The sequence below is a fragment of the Brienomyrus brachyistius genome, chromosome 12, assembly GCF_023856365.1.
Source record: "Brienomyrus brachyistius isolate T26 chromosome 12, BBRACH_0.4, whole genome shotgun sequence".
NCBI classification, from domain to species: Eukaryota; Metazoa; Chordata; class Actinopteri; order Osteoglossiformes; family Mormyridae; genus Brienomyrus; species Brienomyrus brachyistius.
The window spans coordinates 12989154-13003552 of record NC_064544.1 but is presented as its reverse complement, the minus strand read 5'-3'; the positions used below and the strand labels follow the sequence as shown (position 1 = coordinate 13003552).

The 14399-nt window shown below is 43.8% G+C and overlaps 1 protein-coding gene and 1 long non-coding RNA gene across 8 annotated transcripts in view; one reads left to right on the top strand and one right to left on the bottom strand.

The window, feature by feature from the left end:
* rgs12a (regulator of G protein signaling 12a) overlaps window positions 1–14387 on the top strand; it is a 28842-nt gene extending 14455 nt beyond the window's left edge. For 5 of the 7 annotated variants that reach the window (XM_048970321.1, XM_048970320.1, XM_048970316.1 and 2 more), the window contains exons 6-17: window positions 134–325; window positions 2639–2789; window positions 2875–2960; window positions 3468–3659; window positions 4189–4262; window positions 4413–4539; window positions 4838–4934; window positions 5595–5668; window positions 6765–6876; window positions 7608–8024; window positions 12662–12908; window positions 13749–14387. In XM_048970321.1, coding sequence (XP_048826278.1) covers window positions 134–325; window positions 2639–2789; window positions 2875–2960; window positions 3468–3659; window positions 4189–4262; window positions 4413–4539; window positions 4838–4934; window positions 5595–5668; window positions 6765–6876; window positions 7608–8024; window positions 12662–12908; window positions 13749–13797 — 1818 coding nt within the window. In that variant the 3' untranslated portion in view covers window positions 13798–14387. Of the gene's footprint in view, window positions 1–133; window positions 326–2638; window positions 2790–2874; window positions 2961–3467; window positions 3660–4188; window positions 4263–4412; window positions 4540–4837; window positions 4935–5594; window positions 5669–6764; window positions 6877–7607; window positions 8025–12661 lie in introns of all 7 variants that reach the window. The other 2 variants (XM_048970318.1, XM_048970317.1) reach the window with 2 other exon arrangements.
* On the bottom strand, window positions 6043–12814 carry LOC125704584 (uncharacterized). Its single transcript, XR_007381186.1, has 2 exons — window positions 12694–12814; window positions 6043–6828 (listed from the first exon to the last, which is right to left on the bottom strand). It is a non-coding gene; the product is annotated as an uncharacterized LOC125704584 (long non-coding RNA).
* Window positions 14388–14399: the final 12 nt, after the last annotated feature.

Genomic DNA, 14399 nt, shown 5'->3' with positions numbered 1-14399 from the left:
AAATGAAAGGTCTCTTACTTATATTAAAGGGTCAGTTCCTCAGTAGAATACAGTTTCTGTTGGCTTTACAGAAATTGTCTTGTAATTCTGAAAAATTCAAGTTAACAGAACATTGCACCTTCTTCCACTGCAGATCTTCAACTTAATGAAGTTTGACAGCTACACTCGCTTTCTGAGATCCTCCCTGTACCGAGACTGCATGCTGGCTGAGGTCGAAGGTCGTCCCATGCCCGACCCCCAGAAACCACCTAGCAGTCCTGTCCTCTCCAAGCACAGTGCTGGCTCTGACCATTCAAGCTTCTCCACGTTGACCACACCAAGGAAGGTGAATCATGATCATGTCTTCTTGAATTCCAGCACATTTTCCAACTTTTATCTACCACATACCACAGAATTCAATCACATACCACAGAATTCCACCACTTCCACATAGAATTCTACCACATCCACATAGAATTCTACTACATTCACACATAATTCTACTACATTCACACAGAATTCTACTATATACCACAGAATTCCACCATATACCACAAAATTCTTGCACATCCACATAGAATTCCGCCACATCCAAACAGAATTACACCACATACCATATAATTCTACCACATCCACATTGAATTCTACCATATCCACACAGAATTCCACCACATCCGGCCGCACCCAGATGAATTTCACCACATCCGGGCACATCCCACCGCATTTTCCTTATTTGGCCAGTCCAGCAAAGTTCCCGTGAAGTTGCTTGCTGCCAGTGCTTTTCCAGGCATGTACATTTCAGTGTGTGGGAGGGCCTGGCAGAAGAACAAGCCTAAATGAGACGCCGTCGTGATCCTGATCGCGGAGTGAAGATAAATCACTGCTTGCCAGTTCATTTTCAGAGAGCGATTTCTAAAAGGAGACATTCAGTCGCCGAGTTGTTGCAGCAGTATCCATACTATAAAAGAATAATTTGCTTTTTGGTTTGTGTTAAAGATGTAATATATTGTGGACCATCTATGGGTCCCCGAAGACTGGGTTGGGAAACACTGCAGTACTGGGTAGCTGGTGAGTTTGGATCTTCAGCCTGGCAGTATCGCGCTCAGGTTACGGGATACCCTGGATGAAATCACACGCACTCAGCACGCACACAGTCACATATTATACGCAGTTTTGAGACTCTAATGGTAACACTTTTGGTCAGCTCCTTTACTGTTAATACACTGATACTGATCACTGATACTACGTCTCTATGCCTGTGATCAGAAGGTGGCCGGTTTGTGCCCCAGCCTTGGCAGAACAGTCCCATGTCCATGGGCCCTTGAGCAAGGTCCTTAACCCCCAGCCCCAGGGGCACCGCACATTAGCTAGTCCTGGTCTGTGACCCCCAAGCTACAGAGAGCAAGGTGATCAGTGAAGAGAAGTCTTCCAGTTTACTTGTGCAAATGGCAAATGCAGCATATTTGCTGTTATATTAGTACAAAAACAATTAACTTAGAATCAAATTTTGAAATGTATTACAAAGATTTCATACTCCTGTTTCACAAAGTATTTACTAAACAGCTTGTAAATGCTCGTTGAAAACTCATTTCTGAGTATTTTTACTAACCCATGTCTTAATATTTGCAAGCGATTTACAAGTTGTTTAGTAAATACCAGGAGCAAGATATGATTGTAATACATTTATAACTGGGTTTATGAATGAATATTTCTATCTATTATTATATTATCAAATGATTAGTGACAGTATATTAATAATTAAAAAGCAGACCTTAATTTAAAGTGTTGCAGAATTTCAAAAGATTGCTATTGTTGGCTACCCTCAGGAAGAAAAAAAAATCGGTATTTATCTATGGTAACCTTTCGCCTTCTTGTGCTGCCATACATTTCCTGCGTGACCTTTTCAATTATTTAATGCTCCTCAGTGACGGCAAATAAGGAATCCCCATTTTCACCTGCTTCTCACGCGGAGTACGGGCCACATTAAGCTCTCCGTTTAAGCATGTCATTCATTATGGAGGCCGAGGGTTTCTGGGATCTACAGGTGGGGGGGGGGGCGAGGGTTTCTGGGATCTACAGGTGGGGGGGGGGGGGGGGCGAGGGGGCAGCGAGGCTCTGTCTGTTTTCCTTCCTCTGTAGCTTCTATTTGATTGTCACTCAGATATAACTGGTCTTATCTGTTTGATTGTGTCGCTACACCATCCCCTAGCTCCCTGTGGACCATTTTATTAAACGATGTTGATGGAAGTCTGATTTGAATGAACGAATGAGTGAATGAACTAATGAACTAATGAACTAATGAACAAATGAATGAATGAATGAATGAATGAATGAATGAATGAATGTTACATTTATATAGTGCTTTTCAAGACCCCCAGAACCAATGGGGAGCCTCTTCATCCACCACCACTGTATAACACCCGCCTGGATGATGCGACAGCAGCCATTCTGTACCAGTACGCTCACCACGCAGTAGCTAAGGTGGTGAAGGGAAAGGAGAGAATGCACCAATTAGAATAGGGGATGATTAGGGGGCCAGATTTGATAGGGCCACAGTGGGAATTTTTAGCCAGGACATCGTGGGTATCCGCCCTCACTCTTAAATTTTGTTTTAAAAATGCAATCAAAAGAATAAGCTGTTCTGCTGCTGATCTGACAGGAGGGGAAGAAACTGAAACCGAGCAAAGCAGGAACCCAGGACCACAAAGAGGAACACACGGACAAGAAGAGAGGGATCTTCTCTTCCTGGACTCTGAACACCAGCTTTGGGAAGGGGTCCAAGAAAGCTGACTTGGGAGAATATAATCATGGTGAGTGTCGGTACCTCGTCCTTAACAAGTCCCATGCCTGCCTTAACCTCAGAGCTCATGCCCCCCCCCCGTGTTGTTGGTTTAGCGGATTTCTCCAGCAGCAATGGCCGACGGGAATCACGGGGTTCGCTGTCCTCGGGTACTAGTTTGGAGCTGGTCTCCGGAACTGAGGTAAGTGCCTGTGTATGTGAAGGCGAATAATTACATTGCAGAAACACAGTCATTAATCATTGTAATTGCATACTGTGTTTTCATTTTCAACGTACTTCCCCCATTCAGTTTATTTTTGGGAAACTTTTTGGATCAAACTCAAAGTGATTTTTTTATTTTAAATAATTTCAACTTGAAAGTGGTAAGTGTGTCATAAGACACCTAAAAACATACAATGAAATTCTATCTGGCATAGTCATCCCTACTGATGGCCATCTGTTTGCTCTATATTCAGACCCCATTAGATGGTGTTCTCTATTCAAGAAAGGGCTCAAAACATCCCCCATAGCAAAGTAGCAGCACCATTTAGTGGAGTCAAAAAATACAGCAAATGGTTCATTGAGCTTCATTTGGCCATCACTACTAATCCATGCAATTGTCCGCTGTCTCCCTTCCAATCTGTCCCATTAATCTTGTCCCTCCCATTGCCCCTTACCTGATTGGTTGTCCTGGATGTCACTCATGTAGGCAGAGCCCCGCCCCTCTGGGGCTGTGTGTGATAAAGCCATGGCGCAGTGTACCGTCAACTTGCCGGATGGCTCTCGTTACCCCCTGGCCATCCGCCCGGGTGTTTCCGTCAGGGAGCTGCTGCTGGAGCTCTGTGAGAAACTCCACATCAACCTGGCTTCTGTGGACCTCTTCTTGGTTGGGGGAGAGAAGGTAAAATCTCCACCATCCCCCTTCAGTATACAAAGGTTACAGGCACAGCAGTAGTCATCACTGACTGTGAATAACACTACAAACAGGGTTATTACATACAGTCCCTGGGTTAAGAACGTCTGACTTACAATCAACTCATACTTGCATGGCATCAGCGGTTTGTCTGCTCAATGTACAGTACAATATTGTATGTAGATTTTATTATATCTGTATAATATTATTATTACTAAGTGCTGTATTATTTTTTTCCGACTTTCCTACCAGTTCGACTAGAACACAGATTTTGGGAGCGGAACTCGTTCATAACCTCGGGACTGCCTGTTAGTAGTATAACACATTCAAGCACTGATCCATGCTATAGAGCACTGATGAGAGTAATAGATCTTCTGGTGACTTTAATATAAAATATACCAGTAGAAGAGCATCTGATATAGATATAGTAGGAGGCTGATATATCTATATCTATTCAAGCTAATATATCTAGCAGTTTTCTTGTTTTATGATTTTTTTTTTTTTTTACTTTTTGAAGCCCCTAGTTCTGGACCAAGACTGCATAACCTTGAGCACCAGAGACCTAAGATTAGAAAAACGCACTTTGTTCAGGTAAGTATGTTTGATTAAATGACGCCCTGTTCAATTCCATATCCAACTGCTCTTTTCATTGGTGTCAAATCAGCTGAACCTCAGTACTGCCCTGTTCTCGATGTCCTGACCAAGTCCATCTATGTTTGCTTGGCTTCATTTGCCTTTCAGGCTGGACCTCATCCCTATTAACCGGTCTGTGGGACTGAAGGCCAAGCCTAACAAACCTGTCACAGAGGTCTTGCGGCCCGTTGTAGCAAAATATGGCTTCCATCTGAGCGACCTTGTGGCCAGAGTTGTAAGTCATCCCTCAACACGCCGTGGTTCGAATCACAACGGTCATCTTTTTTCGAGAAGGAGTTGCATCAGATGTTGGAGAGAAATGTGATTGTAATATGACTAATTTTGAGATAAAAAAGTTACGCAACATGTGACTCATTGTAGACAGGGCTCTCTAATGAGTAGCCAGGAAGAGTCATCATCACTCAGCACCTCCAGCCTCTAGGGTTTATGTAAGGTGGCTCCAGCTGGAGGCAGACAGGGCTGTGTTGGCGTGTGAGTGAGGTCTGACATACCCCTATTCCATGTGTGTGTAGAGCGGGGAGTCGGGACCCCTGGATTTCGGAGCACCCATATCTAGTCTAGATGGATGCCGAGTTGTGCTGGATGTGCCTGAGCACGCTTCAAAAAAAGGTATGCACACGCAAATGTACAATATGCGTAAGTATTTTTAGAAGGATTTTGCGTAACACTGGAAAAACTATCCACGAAACAACTAAACGTCTCCACAAACACACATAAAGAAACAAACATACATACACGTAAACACCCTGTCTGATGGATAATTCTCTGCATACATTTAATTCTTATCCATGAGTCACAGGCTGCCTGCAGTAGCTAGGAGAGTGTTTGCGCAAATACTGTGCCATTAAGCAACGGCAGACATAAAAAATGCATGACATGAGGTGATATTTTGCCATAATTTTTTTTGCATGTAATCCTGTCTGGTTGAAGAAAGCTATTGAAGAAGAAATAGCACTTCTGTTTATTATTATACGTGAGAGAAAGGTATTAACTGTGTATGTGTGAGCTGTGTATTCAGGTGTGGGTGATCTAGCAACCAAAGTATACAAAAATGTGAATCACATTCTTGTGAGAAGGCTACACTACGTTTAACATAGCATGCATACTTTTGGAGAAGAGTAAGGGCACATTATGGAATTTTGACACATGGCAGATATGATGTCATATCCTTGTCCTTGTCTGAGGAGCATGTGCCACCCCTAGTGGTAGCAAGTGGTATTGCAGACAAGTCTGACACCCTTACCCCTCCATTTGTTTTTGTTTTCACAGAAGACAAACAGAAGTCTAGTGCTTCGGGTTCTCGCCGTGCACCACCTCTGGCCACAAGAAGCCGCTCCACAGCGGTAAGAGTGTGTGTATATGTGTATGTGGTGTGTCACGTGACGCAGTTATGCGTGTCTCTTCCACTTGTGTCTACGCTGGGGTTTGTATCCTGCTTTGCCACTCCTAATGGCATGCAGTTTCCTCGTGCAACACCCTGCCGCTTCTGATCTCTCCCAACGACGCCCTGTCATCTGCTATCTGTGCTGCCTCTGGCTGGTATAACCTGTCTGAATCTCAGTCTGAATATCTATACACACACACACACACACACATTTGTAATTCTATCTTTGTGAGGACTCTCCATTCATTTATATATGGAAAACTGTCAAAATGAGAACTTTAACCCCTACCCAGCCCTAACCTTGACTACAAATAATCAAACAAAATACAAGACTTCTAGGCTTTTTAGTTTATTGCCTGCAGTCACAGAACTTTGTAGGGACCTGAAAAATGGTCCCCACAATGTCCAAATAACATTTTTTATCACAATGTGTTTTTATCATAATAGACACACACACAGTCGTACTCATATGTTTATGAGGACCGGCCATTCATTTCTATGGGCATAACCCTAATCCCAGCTATGACAACCTTAACCCCTACCCAGCCCTAACCTTAACCATAAGTAACCAAGCAAAATACACATTTTTTTTTTTTTTTTACATTTTTGTGTTTTTGATTATATTCACAGTTTGATAAAACTGAGTTTCCCTTTGTGGGGACCGGAAAAATGTGCCACAAGGTCGAAATAACATGTTTTCATCACATTGCGGGGGACAATTGGTCTCCACAATGTAATATATACATGCCCACACACACACACACACACATGTGCAAAATGCACTAACAAGCACAAATGTACGCACTCATACACCAGTATTGTAATACATAATGACCACTGAAAGTCAGGCAGGAAGTAACTACTTATTGCAACCGTATAAATGTAATAACCACACATGTATACACAGACATGCACACACGCCACTCAGGATGGGGCTAAAATAAGGGTGTGTAAGCGCACGGCATTATGGGAGGCCGATGGTGGTAGCCTGTTTGGATCTCGAATGGCCACAGTCCTGACCCTTAATGTGGTCTGTTTTCATTGTTGCCACCTAGGGGGATGAGAGACCTGGAAAGTCGGGCTGTGTGATGGCCAGAGGGGGCTCCAGCGGGGGGCGACCTTTCAAACACGGGGAGAAAAAAAAGATTAATATAGATGAAGCTGAAGGTAACTCTGCTCTGCTTCCTCTCTCTGGCATTCCAGCTGCTTACAGCTTCATTCTGCTTTTCTCCCCAACATCCCAGTTGCTCATAGCTTCATTCTGCTTCCTTTCTTTAATATCCCAGCAGCTTACAGCCTCATCCTGCTTCCTCGCAAACATTCTAGCTGCTTACCGCTTCATTCTGCTTCCCCTCTCTAACATCCCACTTGCTTACAGCTTCATCCTGCTTCCTCTCTTTAACATCCCACTTGCTTACAGCTTCATCCTGCTTCCTCTCTTTAACATCCCGCTTGCTTACAGCTTCATTCTACTTCCTCTCTTTAACATCCCACTTGCTTACAGCTTCATTCTACTTCCTCTCTCTAACATCCCACTTGCTTACAGCTTCATTCTACTTCCTCTCTCTAACATCCCACTTGCTTACAGCTTCATCCTGCTTCCTCTCTCTAACATCCCACTTGCTTACAGCTTCATCCTACTTCCTCTCTCTAACATCCCACTTGCTTACAGCTTCATCCTGCTTCCTCTCTTTAACATCCCACTTGCTTACAGCTTCATTCTACTTCCTCTCTAACATCTCAGCTGCTAACAGCCTCATTCTGCTTGCTTTCTAACATCCCAGCTGCATACAGTCTTAGTTATACACATTATTTTCCCAGGGGTGTACGTGTAACTGTTTAAAAGACTGATTATTTGTTTCCTTTGCTGTCTGCCACCGGCACATTTCCCTTTGCAGAGTTCTTTGAGCTTCTGTCCAGAGCCCAAAGCTGCCGGGCAGACGACCAGCGAGGATTATTGACTGAGCAGATTCTAGTGCTGCCCGACTTCCTGCGAACTCCTGCTGATCCCAAACCCGAGCCCGAGCCTAAGGCCGTCCACCCCACCCCCGGGTCCCGCCGTAGCACCCTCACCGCCAGCCGGAACTTTCAAAGCCTGGACTCCACCCTGCCCGTCTGCGGCAACGGTCCCAGCAGCACCACACGGCCGCTGCACGCCCCCGCAGCCTCCAGGAGCCCCGCCCCTTTCCTGGCCTTGGAGGAGGAGAGCGAGGCCGACCTGACCCCGGTCGCAGACGGGGATGTTTCAGGATCTCCGCTCCGTTTGCCGCCAGAGGCCCCCTCCAGGAGCGAGGTGGATGCTCGGGGAGGTTCAGGTACCCCAGGATTGTGATGTTTCGGCGTGCGTGTGCATGTGTGCGCAGGTGTGGACTGAGATAACTGAAATGACCAACGTCACGTCTGGCAGATGCACTTTTATTTATTCAAAAACGAACTTCCTAAACATTTAAAACGAGGCGAAGCCCTCTACCTGGGTCTCTTTTCAGATTTCAACCATGACTAAAATAAGACACTTTATATTTTTGATATTTTATTTGTAGATACAGTACATTCTTATTTACGTTTTACTTCCTCATTCATGGGCAATCGTCAGTGTTTGCACAGTACTGCCTTGGGCCCAAAGCAGGTTCTGTGGATGGTTTGACCCAGTGCTTTAGTCCTGACGGGCCCCCATAGGGACTTTGGGGTGATTTTGTCCCACATTCAGGAAGTGAGTACCAGTTACCTGTGGCTGACCATGAAGCCAGCAGAGTAACACACTGCTTTGGCTCCTGACTTTGTATTTCATACAACTCCAACCTGTATGTTGCGTGAACCCAAAATGAGGTCACCAAAATAAGCTGCTATCTTCAACTTGGTCCAATTCAATTAAATATCACTAAAAGTAATGTCGTCTTTCTGTCTTGTTTCCCCATAAAATGCAATTCAACAATGCTTGGAAAACAGGATTTGGTTTAAGTCCACAGTTCGCGAACCGCTTCTCGGGGCCCCTCAGACTGGGAGGGAGCAAAAACCTGCCCCCTCTGGGGGTCCCTGAGGACCGGACTGAGAAATAATGGTTTAAATGAAACATCATTCATGTTAGTTGGGTGCTATTTACTAGTTTGCTTTCATGTATAGATATAAATTCATGTATTCTGAAGAAACAGCAATGATATATTCGTTTTGCTCCTTTTGCTAAATTTCATCACCCGCTAACTTTAGTTATTTAACTTGATCAGGTAATTTTATGAGATATCGATTAGCCGAACATGGTGCACTAGTGGTCAATTTCAACAAATACATGGGTACATATTGGATGGTTCTGACCCGTGGAGAGGTTTTGAAAAGGCTAAGCTAACATACCTTAATGTAATATAAATTTAAACATTATTTCTCTTGGAGGTCTAAGACTTCAGCACAGAACACTGCATGTTTGCAGGCTGTTAACCCCAAGCATTGTTGAGTTACCATCCATTCACTACCATTCTGCTCCATGTTTTATGTTAGCATTTAGTATTTATTTTAGTCTTCCTGTATGCATTTGATTGGACTTAATAAACATACCTGAAATGCCGGCTCTGTCTACCGTGTGTGTTTGTGTGTGCGCGATGCTAAATGCCCTCGCCTCCATCCGTGTGCCATTCTGTATGCCCTCATCTGTATCACCCTGCCAAACCTTTCTATGCAATTTGTGTGGATTCCACGCACAGCCACAGAATTGTCCAGCTCAGTCCTCGACACAGTCTGTCCCTCTTTCGGTCATCCTTCCTCTCGCCAATTGGTATTTCCACCTCTTCTCTGAACGCTTTTAGCTCTGTGAGTTGGCGGTTAGCGAGGGTGGTCGGGTGCAGGAGAAGCAGCGTCTTCTTTCCTGGAAGGTTCGCATCTCCTCATGGACTGTATGTGTGACACATCTTCAGCGAAAACGCAGAGAGGTTTCTATTCCCATGCCTTAAATCCCACCGCCTCTCTGAGGAGGCGTGAGCTTTCTGTTGCCGCTGGCAGGAACCACTGTCAGCTCGTTCGCTTTTGCCTGTGGGATGCTTCTCGGGGTTTTGTTAAAGACTTGGCTAAGTAAGGGAAGGGTCAGTGATAAGTGGAGGTCTGTAATCATTTTTCTGTGCTTTGGGTCTGCTTTCTGGAGTGCCGTGAAGTCATGGTTGAAGCCTCGCTTTTCCATTTTTCACGTGCGCTGTGATTCCTTCAAATCTCATGCATGGTGGGCGGAGCTCACATCAAGCCACACCCCCTCAGAACACACAGCTTGGTAGCAATATCCCCAAACAAAATTAATGTGGTGCTGTTTGATTAAACATTAATGAACCACCGACATCTCTCATGAAGTGGCTGATGCTGCCGGCTGATACTGTCTTCACTGCTGGCAGTAATTACACAGGAAATAAACACACGACTACAGTCTAACGAGAGGGCTTTTTAATTTGTTATGCAATGTTTAATAATGCATTTGTGCTACCTCCCGAGTTTTAACTGATTCATTTCCATTAAGGTGAGACCTTTAGCTGATTTGACTTGCGCTACATCCATTTCCTTGGCGAAGGTGCTATGCAAGTCCACATGGCATTTAACTAGACTGCCATCCTCTGGTGAGCAGAATAATTGCTGCCTGCTGTCATATGTCAGAGGGTTCCACGTACGAACACGATGGGAAGGTTAATGAGAGTCAACCCTCTACCATACCGCATTTTCAGTAACTGGTACAAAACCCATTAGGGTCCCAGCGAAGACGGTGAGTATTGAAAGTGCAGGGTGAAAGGCTAAGTACAGTATCACTGAGTTTTTTTTTTTTTTAAATAACCACCTGCTTATCTAAATCGTCCAGTTTTGGGCAAAATTAGGCAAACATAGTAAGGGCCAGTAGGTCAAAAACATGATTTGATCCCAGATTGTGCATGGTTGAATACAGTATAGATAAGGAGATTGTCCACCAGAGGGCAGCATGTACATTAGAATTACTCTTGATTCGGGTGTTCGGCAACTGATTGAGCTGCTGAGAAATCCTGTCCTTTTCTATTCATTGAGTGAGACCCCTTGCAGGCACAAGGCAGATGATTGTCACTTTATATATTAAAGCACACAGCATGCTTCAGAATTCTCACAGCAAGCGAGCAAGTAATTATAAAACTAAAGCACATACTTTATAACCTAATCCCCGTCTTTCGAGAGCTACCTGTATCCTAGGTGAGGCAGAGAGCTGAGATTCACCCTCTGATACATTACATTTATAGTGATTAAGGGCCTATTTGCTAGCAAATCTTCCCTGTGCCTTTCTAGTGAATGTTCCTAGCTGTGAAAAATAATAGCCAGAATGACACAGAAAGGCAAATTATTGCGTTGAGATGCTTGTGAGTGGGTTAAGGTCAATGTAAGTACCTGGTGTCCTTGGATAGACTGAGGCACCATCGTCCTGCTTCAGATTGCCAGTGACTTGTCTCGGTACATCAATAAACCCAACCAGAAGATTACCAAATCACAGGGCTGGGTTAGGGGTACAGCTTAACAGAAAAGTAAGATCTTAGGCATTGGGAAATACAAATAACTCCTTCTAAGGCCAGTCGATCTGTTTCACTTGCTGACCAAGTGTGGTGAAAACAACACGCCTGTTTGTACTTATTCCGGGCCCACAGCATACCGCTATACAGCTCTATAATTTTTGGCCGTACCACACCTTAGCAGGGTTACACAATCTTAGGTGGCTAACCTTAGACTGCATCACATGGTACCACTCTCCAAAAACCCTAGTCGATGCTAGACCATGCTACGCCACACCACACCTATACAATCCTGTCTCACCACATTTACCCAGCCACTTAAATTACATTACTATCATACCCTGCCCAGTTCTGTCAATTGTACAAACTGCAATTCAAGTGGTACCAGTGTTTAAAATTTGGTCTGGGCTACTGGGACTGAATAGAACACAATATCATTTATATTGGTAGGAACAGAACCAAAAAACACTCAGCGTGCTGCTGGTAGGAACAGAACCAAGAAACACTTAACATGCTGCTGGTAGGAACAGAACCAAGATACACTTAACATGCTGCTGACAGGAACAGAACCAAGAAACACTTAACATGCTGCTGGTAGGAACAGAACCAAGATACACTTAACGTGCTGCTGGTAGGAACAGAACCAAGAAACCCTTAACGTGCCGCTGGTAGGAACAGAACCAAGATACACTTAACATGCTGCTGATAGGAACAGAACCAAGAAACACTTAACGTGCTGCTGGTAGGAACAGAACCAAGAAACACTTAACGTGCTGCTGGTAGGAACAGAACCAAGAAACACTTAACGTGCTGCTGGTAGGAACAGAACCAAGAAACACTTAACGTGCTGCTGGTAGGAACAGAACCAAGAAACACTTAACGTGCTGCTGGTAGGAACAGAACCAAGAAACACTTAGAGTGTTGACTCCCCCTCCTGTGCTACCCACTCCCTCTGACATTCACCCAGTAAAACAGACAGATCCTTTTTACCTACATAAACAGCACATCATAGAAAGGTCTTCTCCATTACAAAGCATGACCCTATCCTCTTAAAACCCCATACAGTAAGTCCTCTTTATAGAGAGACTGAGATACAAATCTCTCTCCTTATTAACTGTTGCTTCGGTTTCCAGCCCCCAAACCTTCTGGAAATGCCCGGAAAGGCTACAAAGAGACTCATTTTAATTTAATTTACTTATGACTATTTTATCAGGCTGATATCCTGATAGCGCAAAACATCTGCTGACCGCCTTGTAATTTTCTATATCTATGATGATGAACAAGCGTCTTCGGAAACTATTCCCTCATCTATATATTATGCGGCTTTTCAAATCAGTTCTTTATATTTGATCACTTTATTTAATCCTCATTTTTTATCAGCACTGCTTGTTTGGGTAAATGTCGGATCTAAGCCCAGATCGGTGCCGTGGATCTTGATGTTGTTTTTTTTTTGTTCCCAGGATGTGAAGACACGCACACGCCCACAACATACCGCAAGGGGGTGTCTTCCCCAGCACGTCCCGCTGGCAGGGTCATTGACGTGGATGGGGTGCGGCTGGAAGATGCCTCAGACAGGAGTTCGGACCCCAGCCTCTGCCTGGGGGGGCTGATGCCAGAGCTGCGAGGACGCCAGGGCAGAACGAGGTCAGGGATGTACCAATCTTCTGACCTGTCCCCCCTCCTGTCCGTCAGGGCTGAAGAGAGCAGGTACAGGCCAAGCTTCCTGTGAGATAAAATGAGATAACGCTACAGTAGATGGGGGCAGAGACAGAAAAAAAATATCTGTAAACACACAAGTTGTTAATTGTCTAGAACTATCAGATGCTGATTTTTGTAGAATGTTACTATTTTGAACAAGTGTAAGTTATTAGTTACGTCATTATAACATATTCTATAGTTTTTAGCTGTAATACAAAACATACATTTGGTGTCCACTTTATTAGGTACCAGGTAAGATCCCCTATTATCTCCAGAAGTGCTTAAGGGGTGGATGACATACAGAGATCTCACTCTGCACACCTCTACTGTACTGACCTGTCCTTTCTTCCTGGTAGCTTTAACAAGCCTGGTCATTCTCCTCTGACTTCTCTCATTAACACAGTGTTTTCAGCTACAGAGCTGATCCTGCCTGGATGGGTTTTATTCATCACACCATCCAGTGATAACTTTAGATACCACAGAGTATGAAAATCACCACCTACGGCACCAATAATTGCACCACATTCGAAATCACTCCTGCCAGGCATCTGGACCATTCTAACGCTGAGCAGTACAGTAACGGAGCCTCTTACTTCTGACTGTTTGCTGTATATAATCATTTTCAGCCGCCTAATTTACTGTTTGCAGGAGCTGGCTGTTTGCATTAATAGGCAGGTGTACCTAATGAAGTGGCCACTACAAGTAGTTATTTCATATTGTAATTATCAAATAAAACTAGGTTTAAAAAGTACATTCTAGCTATAGCAGTGTTAGATTATTGCTCTGCAATATATTTGGGTGATATTTTGGCCATGTTGTTAAATTGTTAAATTATGTCTTTATTTTCAGTTTTTTAGGATCCCCCCATCTGGACAATATAAAGGATAATATTTCCTGAGCCTGTGCTTGTTCCTGTAAAAGTCTGTATGGAAACAGCCTCTTACAAACAGCCCAGGTTCGTTTCATGTTTATCTGTAAGTGAATTATCCATGTTGTATGTAAATAAACTCTTTGATGTTTGACAAATCTACGTGCTATTTCTGCAGAGTCACTCGTGCGTGTTATCTGCCCTGTAAATACAGCTGTTTAGTATCAAGTATCTTATCTGCAAACAACTTTCCCTCTTCTGCTCTGACTAAGACAGTACTGAAGGCAGTCTAATTAGCTGGCTATAGGCCTAGACGAATGCTTTGTCTATCTGTTTTTGTTTTGCCTGCAAAAAGGTCAGCAATGCGATGCTCCTCGATTAAACAGGTTGGCCAGGTCATCCCAAGAAACTCAGTCTCCTTATTTCTGGAAGCTGTCAATGAAAAAAAAGGTTAGAAATCAACAACAATCAGATACACCATTGCACTGTAAAATGTTTCTATATGAAAAAAGGCTTCTGTTTTTGATTTGTGAAATTGTTTGGATTATTACCCCATGGTTGTAATTCCCCCTGAATTTTGTTACTGTTCAGAAATGGGAATAAACGCATTTTAATGTTAATGCAATGAAGTG